This window comes from Cynara cardunculus, assembly GCF_001531365.2.
Source record: "Cynara cardunculus var. scolymus isolate 2C chromosome LG 13, CcrdV1, whole genome shotgun sequence".
Lineage (NCBI taxonomy): Eukaryota > Viridiplantae > Streptophyta > Magnoliopsida > Asterales > Asteraceae > Cynara > Cynara cardunculus.
This window is the reverse complement of record NC_037540.1, coordinates 41103100-41116811: the sequence shown is the minus strand read 5'-3', so window position 1 is coordinate 41116811 and position 13712 is coordinate 41103100. Positions and strand designations below refer to the sequence as shown.

At 35.8% G+C, this 13712-nt stretch overlaps 1 protein-coding gene across 2 annotated transcripts; it reads left to right on the top strand.

The window, feature by feature from the left end:
* The first annotated feature begins 2399 nt into the window (after positions 1–2399).
* On the top strand, positions 2400–13421 carry LOC112524421 (V-type proton ATPase subunit D-like). Of its 2 annotated transcripts, none has more exons than XM_025134220.1 (2): positions 2400–2544; positions 12346–13421. In XM_025134220.1, exon 2 carries the CDS (start codon positions 12364–12366, stop codon positions 13144–13146), a length of 783 nt encoding a protein of 260 aa, XP_024989988.1. In that variant the 5' UTR covers positions 2400–2544; positions 12346–12363; the 3' UTR covers positions 13147–13421. The 2 variants fall into 2 exon arrangements, with proteins under 2 accessions (XP_024989988.1, XP_024989987.1); XM_025134219.1 differs by lacking the exon at positions 2400–2544 and adding an exon at positions 5734–5856.
* The last annotated feature ends 291 nt before the right edge of the window (positions 13422–13712 follow it).

Here is a 13712-nt window from a genome sequence, read left to right as displayed (position 1 = left end):
GTAAATATGATGAAACATGGCTGGTCAAAACTTATGTGGAGACACATAAATGTCTTCCAACTAGGTATGTGAGAGCTTGCACAGCTAATTTCTTGGCCCAACATCTTTCAGAAACCATACTTCATAACCCAACTATCCCTATTAAAGCCATTCAAACAGAGATGCAGAGAAAATATTCACAGCATGTTTCACACCAAAAGTCCTTCAGAGCAAAGATTATGGCACAAACTAAGCTTCAAGGAGACTATGCTGAGCAGTACAATGTTTTAAGAGATTACGTACTTGAACTRCAGAGGACAAACACAGGCACTACAGTCAAGTTGGAAGTTGAAAGTGAGACAAATCCAACGATTGACACAAKGAGATTCAAGAGGATCTATGTGTGTTTAGGTGCTTTAAAGAAGGGATTCAAAGCAGGTTTGAGAGATTTTCTTGGGCTTGATGGTTGCTTCATGAAAGGACCATTTCCTGGTCAAATACTTACTGCGGTTGGGATTGATTCTAACAATGGTATATACCCAGTTGCATATGCCATTGTTGAGGCATAAACCATAAATTCTTGGACATGGTTTCTAGAATGTCTTGGAGATGACTTGGATCTCAGCGCAAATTCTAACTTCACATTCATGTCTGACAGGCAAAAGGTTCGTATAACATTTTAGTATTTTTGTATAACATGATTTCTAGGTTGTCTCTCTAACTTTTTTATGTTTTGCACCATAGGGGATAGTCCCTGCAATTTCAAAGGTATTCCCTTGTGCAGAACATCGATTTTGCCTACGACACATCCATGAAAACATGAAACATACTTGGAAGGGGAAGTTGTATAAAGATCATTTATGAATGTGTGCAACCGCAACAACCATCCCACAATTTGACAAGGAGATGGACAAAGTTAAAAAACTTGATATTGGATTATATGAGTGGTTGAAGAAGATTCCCCCACATCACTGGGCTAGATCTCATTTCACAGGCAAGAGTTAGCATTTTTTATTAGATTTTTTTTGTTAATATATTTATGCTCTTTATAATTTCTCCTATATGTATGCTCTATAATTTATATTTGTTATGCATTTATAGGAAGAAGTCACACAGATGTGGTGTTGAACAACATTTGTGAAGTATTCAACCGACAACTAGTTGATGGAAGGGACAAGCCAATTATTACATGTTTGGAGTTTATAAGAGTGTACCTCATGAAGAGAATTGGGAATGTCCAAATGGTGATTGACAAAGCTAATGGCCTTCTTACTCCGACAGCAACCAAAGTGTTGGAACAACTGAAGAAAGATGCTATCGATTACACCGTAATTTGGAATGGGGGCTACAAGTACGAGGTGAATGGTCCTTGGTTGGACCAGTATGTAGTAGATATTAGTGATAAAACATGTTCTTGCAAAAGATGGGAATTGACTGGCATTCCCTGCAAACATGCCATGGCTACCATATGGGACATGAGAAATACTGGTGCAAAAGTGGATAATTTTGAAAAATGGTTTCACCCAATATACTTGTTGCGTACGTGGAAGGCCATGTATGCCTTTAAAATTGTTCCAATTACTGGAAGAGAGATGTGGGCTAAGTTTGAATGTCCAACTAGACTCATTCCACCAACACATCACACCCAAGTGGGTAGGCCCAAGAAGAAGAGGATGAAGTCTTTTGGAGAGTTGACCGAAGCAGGAGTGAAGCTTAKAAGGGTTGGTATAACTGTAAGGTGTACAAAGTGCAAGAAACAAGGCCAACTCACGCACATGCAAAGGACAGGAACTTTAACTTGTGAAGTGTGCTTTTCTTTTGTTCAAAACTTGCTGTAATTACCCCTTTTAGCTTTTTGGAGCTAATTGTTGCTATTTTGAGATTATTTTTGTAGCAGCTTTCAGGTTGGTTTTTGTAGCTGTTGATTTGGGGTTATTTTTGTAGCAGCTTTTTCTTTAAAAGAAATATGAAATMATCTCTTATTTGTTGCCATATAATGTCTTCTTTTAAAGTGACCAAATATTTTATGATATGCTATTTTTATTTAATTTGTCTTTATTAATCACAAGGATCAAATTCAAAATTAAATTTACTTGTCATTTAAAATTAAAGAGGACCAAATATGTTATAAATGATGAAAGTTTTCTAATGCCTGATTTTGCGGCACCAATTTTGTTATCAAAACTAAAAAAATAAGAATTGACAAATTTACCCCTTCTTAACTATACTTTTTTTTAACGCCGTTACTAACAGGGACCCTATCTGTTATAAAATGGAAAGTACAGGGACGTTGGTCGTTAAAATATTCTTTGAGGGACGTTAGTCGTTAATTTTTACAAACCACAGGGACCAAATTTGTATTTAACTCTATAAAGAGGTAATTATTGGTTTTATCCAACCCCTAAGCCTTAAGCGTGATCAACGATGATGGTAAAATTAAGCCTTTTGTGTTTAAAATTACAAAACATAATCTCTCTCGTCCTCTCAACTCGTCTCCTTCATCAGATCCGGCTCTACCCTCTCTACTCCTCTACTCGTTTCCTTCATCAAGATCGATCCTCTTAGGTAATTTCTGAAATTGATCTCAAAGCATTTTTATTATTTCGCCCATACGAAAGCCTAGGATGAACAGGGGGCTTGAAACCACCAATTTCTGCTCCTTGTTGACACCAAACCCATCGATTCCAGAAACTTTAATCATGAAAATCAATTCCAGAAAGTTAAAACTTGAAACCCATTTCCATAAACTTGAACCTTGAAACCTATACCCATCGATTTATGCTATTGTAGAAGGAATCACTGTCCCAACTACTGTTTTCTGAATCGATTTTGATCGATGTTTAGGCTACTGTTTTCTGAATCGATTTTGGTCGATGTTTTGGCTATTGTTATGTCTGGTCGATGTTTTGGCTCCTGTTTTTGGTCGATGTTTTTTCCTACGAAACTAGATCTTGTGGAACCGACTTGATGTTCTTTACTACTTAATGTGAATGTTGATATTGGTATACTGTAGTTTCTTTGATTTGTAGAATATCAATATCTTTAACTTTGAAATAGATCAACGATTAAACTAACATAAAGAACTATAGAAATTGTGATGTTGTTGATTCTTTTGAAAGATGGGAATGAGAGTCCTTCATTTTTATGATCTTAGGTTGTACCCAATGCTTCTAAAGTAGTAATCTTTTGACTTTTGAGAGCTTCAAGTAGGAATTGAAGTTGAAACAATTTTAGACCTAATTTTTGTTTGTTTATCCACTTGACTTTCTTTGGTTTTAGAGGAGATTGAGACAAGAAAGAGTTGTAATCCTGCATATAACCACTGTTCTTGATGTATTGATTATTGAGTTGACCAGCTTCTGTACAAGACCTTTTATGCAAAAAAGTTCTAATTATGTTCAATAAAGACAACAAATATGCAGTTATAGAGTATGGCCAGATGATCTTTATGATGATTGCTATCTATAAGTAGATAGATTGGATTAGAGTCAACTTTTAAGTATCTATTGAATTCAAAGTTTGCATTGGTATTTTTAGCTCAATATTTCATTCGTTTTAAACAGGCATTTTATAATGATTAATCTTTTGTCTACTGCATATTTGAAGTAGTTAGATTTTGTATAACACCTACAATATGGTTTTTTATTCATGATTGGTACGGTTATGTTTTTTGTTACATTTTGTTAGTCTTTTTGTATATGTTTATGGATAAAAAAACTCAAAAAAGCATTAAACTTTTTTAATAAAATGTGTGAAATCATGTGGCATTGAAAGAGAAGAGCTTTTTGTGTTTCAATTTACGAATGTGAAAAGCATCAAACCCTCATGGCCCCTCTCTCTCACCAATCAAAATAAGACACATCATTGTTTTAGAGTGTATCATTCGGAGGGCATCACTTTCAACGATTGCCGTTTGTTTCTAAATCTCACATATGCTCTATTCGAAAGAAACACATGGAGGTGGCCAATGCTTAGTCCAAAGAGCTGAAATTAGGTATATATGAACCAGTTTACTTGAATTCAGCCTATAGTAGGTGATTTACTGAGGTTAGATTGAGTTTACAAGTTAGGGTTTAGGAAAAGAGCCATGACAATGAGGAAGGTAGCTTTTGTTCTTTGTCGAAATGGTAAGTTTCCCATTTTTATTGTTTGAATATCATAAATTCTTTTTCCTTGTCAAAAACTAATGCTTAACAACAGCTGTAAGAGAGATTCATTGCTTCCGTTCAACCATTTTTCATTCAACACTACAATAGACAGTCTCTCTTAATCATTCATCATCTACCAAACTTCCCTTGGTTAATATACATTTATTTAATTTATCTTTCTATTCTCTCTTTTCAATAGGGTAATAATGTATCTGGTGGACAGGGATTGAATTTTGGGTGAGCTGATTTTCATTCTCAATCTACCATATTCTTGAAATGCCAATCAGTCCATAATTTCTCTGCAGTAAAAATGGCGATTTGCCATCATCAACCTCAATTCGGCATCTCTTCTTCTTCTTCTCCGTTTACTACTAACCTTTCAGACAAGTCCCACCTTCATCTCCCATCCTCTTTCCGCTGCAATAAATCCATCACTAGAAATCTTGAACCTGAACCTGTTTAAACTTGCGTCAAGTCTTTTGCCCTTGGCACTGTAGCCAACCTCGGCCCTGGATTTGACTTTCTCGGTCGTGCAGTTGACGGAATTGGAGATTGTGTTACCCTCAAATTTGCCAAACACTAGAAAAGAACTTATCAGCTTATTGTGTTTTGGTACCGGCATAAGCTAATCCAAACACTTTTTATAGAACTCCGTTTGACACCACATAAGTTAATAGGCACTTTTACAAAAATGCACAAGTTGTCTTAAATAAGCAATCCCAAACACCCCTAAATGAAGGACTTCCTTCTTGTTTAGATGAAATTGGTGTTCAACTGATCCTATAACTGCTACTAATAGAATTGCAAAAATTCTTTATGACTTGTGTTTATAGTGTAGAATGCTCAATTTTGCTTGCTTCATTATCGTTGTCAGACTAAAAACTTGATTTGTCAAAGTCTTTTTGAATCTTCGATATTAGTTCTTTAATCTCTAGGCTGCCATTTAGTATTTTAGTTCAAGGTTTGTTATTAGTGAATTATTTTTTTTAATTTTTTAGGCTTTAGCAAGTACTTGGGATGGAGTCTTGTTAAAATTGGAATTTGGAGTGTTTGAATGACCTAATCATTTTGTATGAAAAGGGAAATATCTGAAAACATAAGTTTGGAGAAAATTGTATGACTTCAAAGTTGCAAAAGTTGAAGGAGTTTTGGTGAATGATGATTGAAGATTTCACATTTTCTGTCTTGTTTTAATATGTCATAACTTTCTCTTGTTTGTATAAAAGACCAGGTTGATTTCAGGCATCATTGATATCCAAATTTAAAGAATTTTCATGTTATATCTTATAATTTATTTTGAAGCAAAATCTTTATTTTCTCAACTTTAAAGAATATGTTGAAGATACTTGTAGAATTTATGATTTGATGTAAAAAGAAATAGTTTCAACCTAAAATAAAGTTTTAAAAATATTTAATTATTATATTTTTCGGTTGAAAAAAATAAGAATTTTACTTTTAGTTGTAAAGAGTCTAGGAATAAAATGGGAATATAAACCTTTTATTTTCAAAAATAGATAATTACTTTAAAATAAGCTAAAATAAAGACGTAATTATTTGGTTTTATCCAACCCCTAACCCTAAGCCTGATCAACGATGATGGTAAAATTTCTCATCTAAAAACCGATCCGAGCCGAGTGCTGGGATTTGTATTTCTTGTGATTGATCCCTTCCTCTTCTTCTCTGCACTCTACTCTCTCATCTTCTCCATTGCGCCACCAACTCACCACAGGTTCCATCTAACTATTTCCTTCTGCCATCAATGTCTCTGTTCGATCTCTGCTCGATTCTTGTATTTGTTTCTATATCTCTGCTCCACAACTACAGATGCTTTCGCTTTCTACTCCATCGATTTCTGCTGCACATGGATTCGATTTCTATATTCGATTTCTGCTTTCTGAATGCATCTGCTTACAAATCTTTTTTTTTTAATGCAAATTAATTTTCGAATTTGTTTTGTGGATACATCTGTTTACAAATCTGTTATGTCAGTGCAAAATAACTTCCAAATGTGTTTTGCGAATGCAAAATAACTACACGCTTACTGCTTTGCTGCTTGTTTACAAATCTGTTTTGTGCTTGCTGTTAAATTTGCCATGAATCTGCTAAATGTTAAAATTGGGCTTAGCAAGTTGTTCAATGTTAAAAGGGCAGTAGACTTTCATGCTTACCCTTTTCATGTTAAATTTGGGTTTAGTAAGTTGTTAACTGTATGTGCATCAACAGATGAATTACCCTTCCATTTTTTTTTTTTGCATTAGGGATGCTGAATCCTTTGTAATAACCTATTTCTTATGCGGTCTATATACAGGAAATAGCCTGACTTAGTCTCACAACATGCAAACTTAGGGTTATTAGATTGTTTTTCGTTGAAGCTATKAGCACTGTTTATTTGGTTTTTCATTACAGTTTGCTGTTTAGTAGCCAAACATAGAAGGGATAGACCAAGTATTTGATATTTGTTGTCAAATCTGCAATATTGCATAGGTATGCCTATGATAGTGACACCATGTGCATATCATAACTTAGGATGGATCTTATGTGTTTCAAAATGTTGTGATATGCTTGAAAGATCAGGAAGATTACGAGCAACTAGGAATATGGATGTCGATGAACAAGTTGCCATTTTCCGTCACATGGTTGCTCCTAATGTTAAGAATAAGGTTGTCACATGTCGTTTTCATTGTTCGGGGGGAATAATTAGTAGACTTTGTACTCGAGTTTGCAATGCGCTTAATAGATTGCATCCACATTTACTTAAGAAACCCAAACTTGTTCTTGAAGACTACTAATCGAAGATGGAAATGGTTCAAGGTAAATTTGAGGATAATATGGTTTGTAATAGTACGATTTTATGGATTAAAAGTTTCACGTCCTGATTCTAATATATTAGCTAAACCCCGCACATTGAGTCTAGAATCAAAACCATGAAAAAATATTGGCAAATCATACATATATGTTATATGGTACAAATACAAGTGGTTTTGGGTATGATAGTTTGAAAATGTGGGTGATTATACATGAAAACTTGAATTCAGTGAACTAAAATTTTGATTATATAACCGAGATCCCATCCTCCAAAATACTACAAAGGTTTATTTCTCTGTCAACTAGTAGTATTTGTTTGGCTTTCAAGCTTTTAAGGGATTGAACCACAACAAAACAATTCTTTTGGCTAACAAAATCAAAACCCAAAATGTGGAAACTATGGTAAACGAAGAAGATAAAGAGGAAGATTACCCGGTGATGATGATTATAAAGAACTACTGCTAGTGGTTGCTAATGTTGGTGAAGAAGTGATGGTAAACCATATACACAACACATAGATACATCTTTTATTAAGTAAAGAATATCTGTTGATTATTACAACACATAAACAATGAAGGAAGAAACAAACTATATAAGGACAACAAAACAGTTAAAATGAAACGTTGTGACCCTTCAAAGAGATGCAACTGTTCAGAAACAGTTTTGGTGGGAATAAGGTAACCGTCAACTACCTTGACGAATATAACGGCCATAGTCTCCTAGGATGATTTAGCTTATAATTTAACATCCTCCCATAAGCTAAACATCATCCTTCTTCAAATCCTCCCATAATCTATACATCATCCACCCTTATATCCCTTTTCAATTTGATAAAAGTTCCACACTGCAAAGACTTTGTAAAGATATCTGCTAGTTGATCTTTTGAAACACAGAATACAACGTCAACCTCTTCATTTTGGATGAGTTCCTGAATGAAATGGAATTTTACCCTTGTGTGTTTACTCTTGCCATGATAAACGGGATTCCTGGTGAGTGCAATTGCAGATTTATTGTCACAATAAATCTGTGTTGGAGTTTCTTGTGGAATGCCCAGTTCTTCCAAAATACTTCTTAACCATAAAGCTTGACATCCTGTGGAAGAGAGTGCCATATACTCTGCTTCTGTGGAAGATAAAGCTACCACCTTTTGTTTCTTCGACTGCCACGATACTGCACCTGTTCCTAGAGAAAATATGTAACCTGTTGTACTTCTGCTATCATCAAAGCAGCCTCCATAATCACTATCACTATACCCAATTAATTTGAAGACAGGAGCTATGCTGTTATATCGGTCAGAATACAAAACATCGGTCAGGACCGATATTCGATATATCGGTTATATCGGTGATATGTCGGTCCAAAATAGCGGTTAACATAATATTTCTTAGAATTATATATATATAATATGCATTAATTAGAGTTTAGAAATATAGTTTCAAAATTAAATCATCACATCATCTAAAGTGTTCAAAAACGAGCTAATCGCAAGCAATAGGTTCGGCATCCGAGAAAAGAAGCCAAACCGTGACTCCGTGAGAAGTCTGAAGTTGTGAGAAGTCTGAAGTCGTGATTCGTGAAGTGAACTAGGTGTCTGTGAAGTCGTAACTCGTAAAGATGAAAAGAAAGGAAGAAGACCGTTGGAAGGCAGACTATTAATTTCAGACCTAATAATATATGTTACCAAGTCCAAAAAACTAAGCCCATGAAATAACAAAAGCCCAAATAATTGAACCCTAAAAATCGATATATCGATCCGATATATACATCAAAATATCGCTAAATATCGAAAAAATATCGCCGATAATATCGGGGACGATATTTTGACCGATATTTATGCAGCGATATTTTGCCTAGGTCCGATATCCGATATATCGCCGATATATCGCGATATTAACAACATAGGACAGGAGAGTACGAGTAGGTTCTTAGATGGGCATATGCAATACACCCAAAGGTTCTTAGATGATTGACACTAGGTTTGAAGCCATTCCAGGCTTCTTGAGGAGTCTTTCCTGGAAGACTTTTAGTGTATGACCTGTTGATCAAGTAAGCAGCACAAGAGACTGCTTCTGCCAAAAATACATCAGGAAGGTTTTTACTTTTGAGCATGCATCTAGCCATCTCAACTAGGGTCCTATTCTTTCTTTCTGCCACCCCATTTTGCTGGGGTATGTAGCTGGCAGTTAGTTGATGGTGGATGCCATTGCTCTTTAAATATTCTTCAAAATCATGACCAATGTACTCACCCCCTCTATCTGACCTTAAACATTTAATTTTCAACTCACTTTGTCTTTCAACCATAGCCTTGAAAGTGAGAAAACATGTAAAGGCTTCTGATTTTTCCTTTAAAAAATATATCCAAATTCTCCTACTAAAGTCATCTATAAAGGTAAGGAAGTATTTACTTCCACCAACGGATGGGGTTCTCATAGGGCCACATATATCAGTATGGATTAATTCAAGCTGTTTTGATGCTCTCCATGCCTTATCATGAGGAAATGATTCCCTGGACTGTTTACCAAGAGCACAACCCTCACATATTTGTGCAAGAGGAGCAACAGATGGTAATCCTTTCACAATATCATTCTTGTGCATGTGGGACAAGGTATTGAGATTCACATGTCCAAACCTTTATGCCATAATAAAGAGATTTCTTTGGTGCTGACAGATAAGGAGAAAAAAGTATCATCATCAAATTTAATAGGAAACATCTTGTTGGTGGTCATGGCAACTCTTCCAATTACAGAATTATTTGAATCTGTAATCTCACACAATCTATCCTTAAATTGTAAGCTATAACCTTTTTGAATGAGTTGTCCTACGCTTAACAGATTGTGTTTAAGACCAGGCACAAAAAAAACATTTGATATCTTCTTGTCTTTGTCATTTTAATAGCTATATCTCCATTCCCATGCACACTTAATTTTGTTCTGACATCCTTTTTCTCTGATTCTTCCAAATTCAGGAACAATTCTCTATTTCCTGTCATGTGGTTACTACAACCACTGTCCAAATACCAAAGGTTGCTAAGATTGGTTCTTGTATGCTAAGCATCATGAACATCGTATCATCATTGTGACTGTCCTCCTTATGCATAAAATTAGAGGTTTTATTTTCCTCTGCTAACCTTTTTCTACAAAATTTAATAGTATGTCCTAACTTGTCACAATAAAAACATTTTATTGGAGAAAATGGTTTACCTTTTCCTTTATTTTTGGAGACTGCATAGCCTTGTTCTTCTCTGTTTGTCTCCACTGGTCTTTGCCTTGCACTTGTACTTGCATCCCAGGAGGACTGTGTTTGGAAGGCGTGTTCCATCACAGTTGTATCAAACTGCTTCATGCGCAATTCGTGCGATTGTAAAGTACCCAACAGTGTTTCCAAAGAGAAATTTGTTAGATCCTTAGATTCTTCTATAGCAACGACTACGTATTCTAATTTATGGGTGAGGCTGCGAAGTATCTTCTCAACAACTCGCCTATCATCAATATTTTCTCCATTTAATCTCATTTGGTTCAACAGTACAATTACTCTTGTATAATATTCTTCAACTGTTTCTGTTTCTTTCATTTTGAGGTTATCAAATTCACATCTCAAGGTTTGAAGTCTTACAACCTTTACTTTTTCTTCGCCTCTGTAAGACTTGAACAGCATGTTCCAGGCTTCCTTGGCCGTCTGCGATGAAGAAATCCTTTCAAATATGTTGTCATCTACTGCCTGGTAAATCAAGAACAAAGCCCTTTTATCTTTTCTCCTTGTTTCGTTGAGTGCACTCATCTGTGGTGCAGTTAAGACAGTAGGATTTTCAGGCTCTTGCAATCCTTCTTCGATGATTTGCCACAAGTCTTGAGATTCAAACATGACTTTCATTTGAATACTCCAATGGAAGTAATTTCTTCCATTTAACTTCGGCAGTTGGGTTTGTGACTGAGTTTGTAGATTATTCAACAGATTAGATGCCATGCGATCTAAGCTCTGATACCATTTGATGGTAAATCATATACACAACACATAGATATATCTTTTATTAAGTAAAGAATATCTGTTGATTATTACAACACATAAACAATGAAGGAAGAAACAAACTATATAAGGACAACAAAACAGTTAAAATGAAACGTTGTGACCCTTCAAAGAGATGCAACTGTTCAGAAACAGTTTTGGYKRGAATAAGGTAACCRTCAAMTACCTTRACGAATATAACGGCCATAGTCTCCTAGGATGATTTAGCTTATAATTTAAMAAGAAGAAGATCCAATGGTCGCCAAGGGTCCTTTTCTGTTTCCGATGTAATCGGGAAATCCTTTTATTTATATATATAAATAAATAAATGATGATGCTAGATGGGCCACACCCTCTTTTATAAATAAATAAGCTTGGTTAGCCTAGTTTTTCCACAATTTGGGTTTTATTTTGTTAGCCAAAAGGATTTTTTTTGTTGTGGTTCAATCCCTTAGAAGCTTGAGATCCAAATAGATACTACTAGTTTGCTGAGAAATAAACCATTGTAGCATTTTGGAGGATGGGATTTGAGTTATATAACCAGAATTTTAGTTCACTAAATTTTTGAACTGATTGGCTCCAATTTGGAAAGGCAATCGGTGGAAGTTGCTTCGTCTAGGGCAAGTGAAAGTTTAAGGCTTTGAACTAAGCATGTCAATGACAAATAGATATAGTGCCGCCTGTGCAATATATGAAGGGGAATTGTCAGTATGCTGAATATTCTTGGTCATGTGGTGCTAAGTAAGGATGTTCTTTAATGCTTGGGCCTCAATAAGATCAATGAGATGGTTAGCCCCATGATAAGAGTTGTGATTGGAACACCCAAAAATTGTTGAAGGGAAGGACTATAGTGTAACAATGTTTCAAGAGTTTAAATGGGTGATATGACCTATTATCATGTTAATACTTTGTCAGTTATAAACGGAAGTGTCTTAGGTGAAGGTCAGTTCAGCAGTTTTCCAAAATTCCAAATGTTGAACCAGCATATGGATGGATCCCCAGTCTTATTCACCTACACAAGGAGGGGAAAAGGGGGGGAATAATTAAGTTAGCAACATCTAATGGAAGTTGGCGGAGTGGTGTTCCCATTTCGGTTAGGGGGATATGTTCCGCTTCTACCTTCTGTTTTGCGTTAGAGTATAAATAAAGTAGCTAATTTGCAGGTATTGTATCAAATTATGTTAGTAAATTGGTGAGAGTATCCAGTCTCTTGAATACTGGAATTGGCCCTAAAATCATTTGAAATCTAATCCAAAAGCCTTAGCATTCAAATCTGGGGTGCATCAGCCAACAATGGTCAAACTATCTCAATGGTTGATTTCATATTTTTCTTCAATCAAGTCAACCCATCCTTTCCAAACATCATGGTGTAACGACTAATGACATATTTGGTTGTTCTTTCTTTTCACAGGTTTACATATTCGACAAGATGTCTGGGCAGGGGCAGCGTTTGAATGTTGTTCCAACTGTTACAGTGCTTGGAGTTATCAAGGCTCGTCTGGTTGGTGCAACCAGAGGCCATGCTCTTCTGAAGAAGAAGAGTGATGCTTTGACAGTGCAGTTCCGAGCCATTCTCAAGAAGATTGTGTCAACAAAAGAATCAATGGGAACCATTATGAAATCATCATCTTTTGCTTTAACCGAGGCAAAGTATGTGGCTGGTGACAACATCAAGTATACCGTTCTTGAAAATGTGAAGACTGCATCTCTCAGAGTCAGGTCACGTACAGAGAATGTCGCAGGTGTTAAGCTCCCCAAGTTTGAGTATTTCACCGAAGCAGAGACGAAGAACGATTTGACTGGTTTATCAAGAGGTGGGCAACAAGTGCAAGGTTGTAAGGTTGCATATGTGAAAGCAATCGAGGTTCTGGTGGAGCTAGCATCTCTTCAAACATCATTTTTAACACTTGATGAGGCAATCAAGACTACAAATCGTAGGGTGAATGCCCTAGAGAGCGTTGTTAAACCGAGGTTAGAGAATACGATAAGTTACATCAAAGGGGAGCTGGATGAATTGGAGAGGGAGGATTTCTTTAGGTTGAAGAAGATACAAGCTTTCAAAAAGAGGGAGGTTGAAAGGCAGATGCTAAATTCTAAGCAGTTTGCGGAAGACCAAGTTGCTGAGAACCTTTCTTTACAGAAAGGAATCTCCATGGACGCTGCCCATAACTTGCTAGCGGGTACCCAAAAAGACGAGGACATCATTTTCTGAAACGGAGGTTAGTTTATATTTTTCTACCTTATTTTATATCGTATATCTGCTATGTTTCTTTCTATCTATGTCTGGTGGAAGAATTGTATTAATTAGATGAAATGTGTCCAGTTTTTTGAATAAAAGCTTCATGTGTGCAGCTTAGTTATTTATTTGGGTGTCAGATTTTTAAAAACATGGAGTTCTTTCATTTATTTGTATTGGGTTTGAAGTACCCTCTAAATTGTGGATCAATGATCCTGCTATTGAATTTACTATCTGTGGTGGGTTGGCTACTTTCTAGATTCAGAGTTTTCATAAAAGCTAGGCTTGTTACTCTTCCCATTATCGAATAAGGCGAAGGATCGTGTGAGAAGGAAAGTTATAGTGAGAAGCGTAAGAAGAGATCTGAACCACTGATCACTTTTAATCTCATGTCCACTGTACACCCATGAATTGTGCTTTAAAAGGGAATTGATCTGGTACACCTGGGTGCATCTCATTAATGTTGACATTCAATTGGGATTGATCCAAGGTTGAAGACCCCTTATTATGCTTCTCATCGTAACTTCCCTTCTCACCGGAAC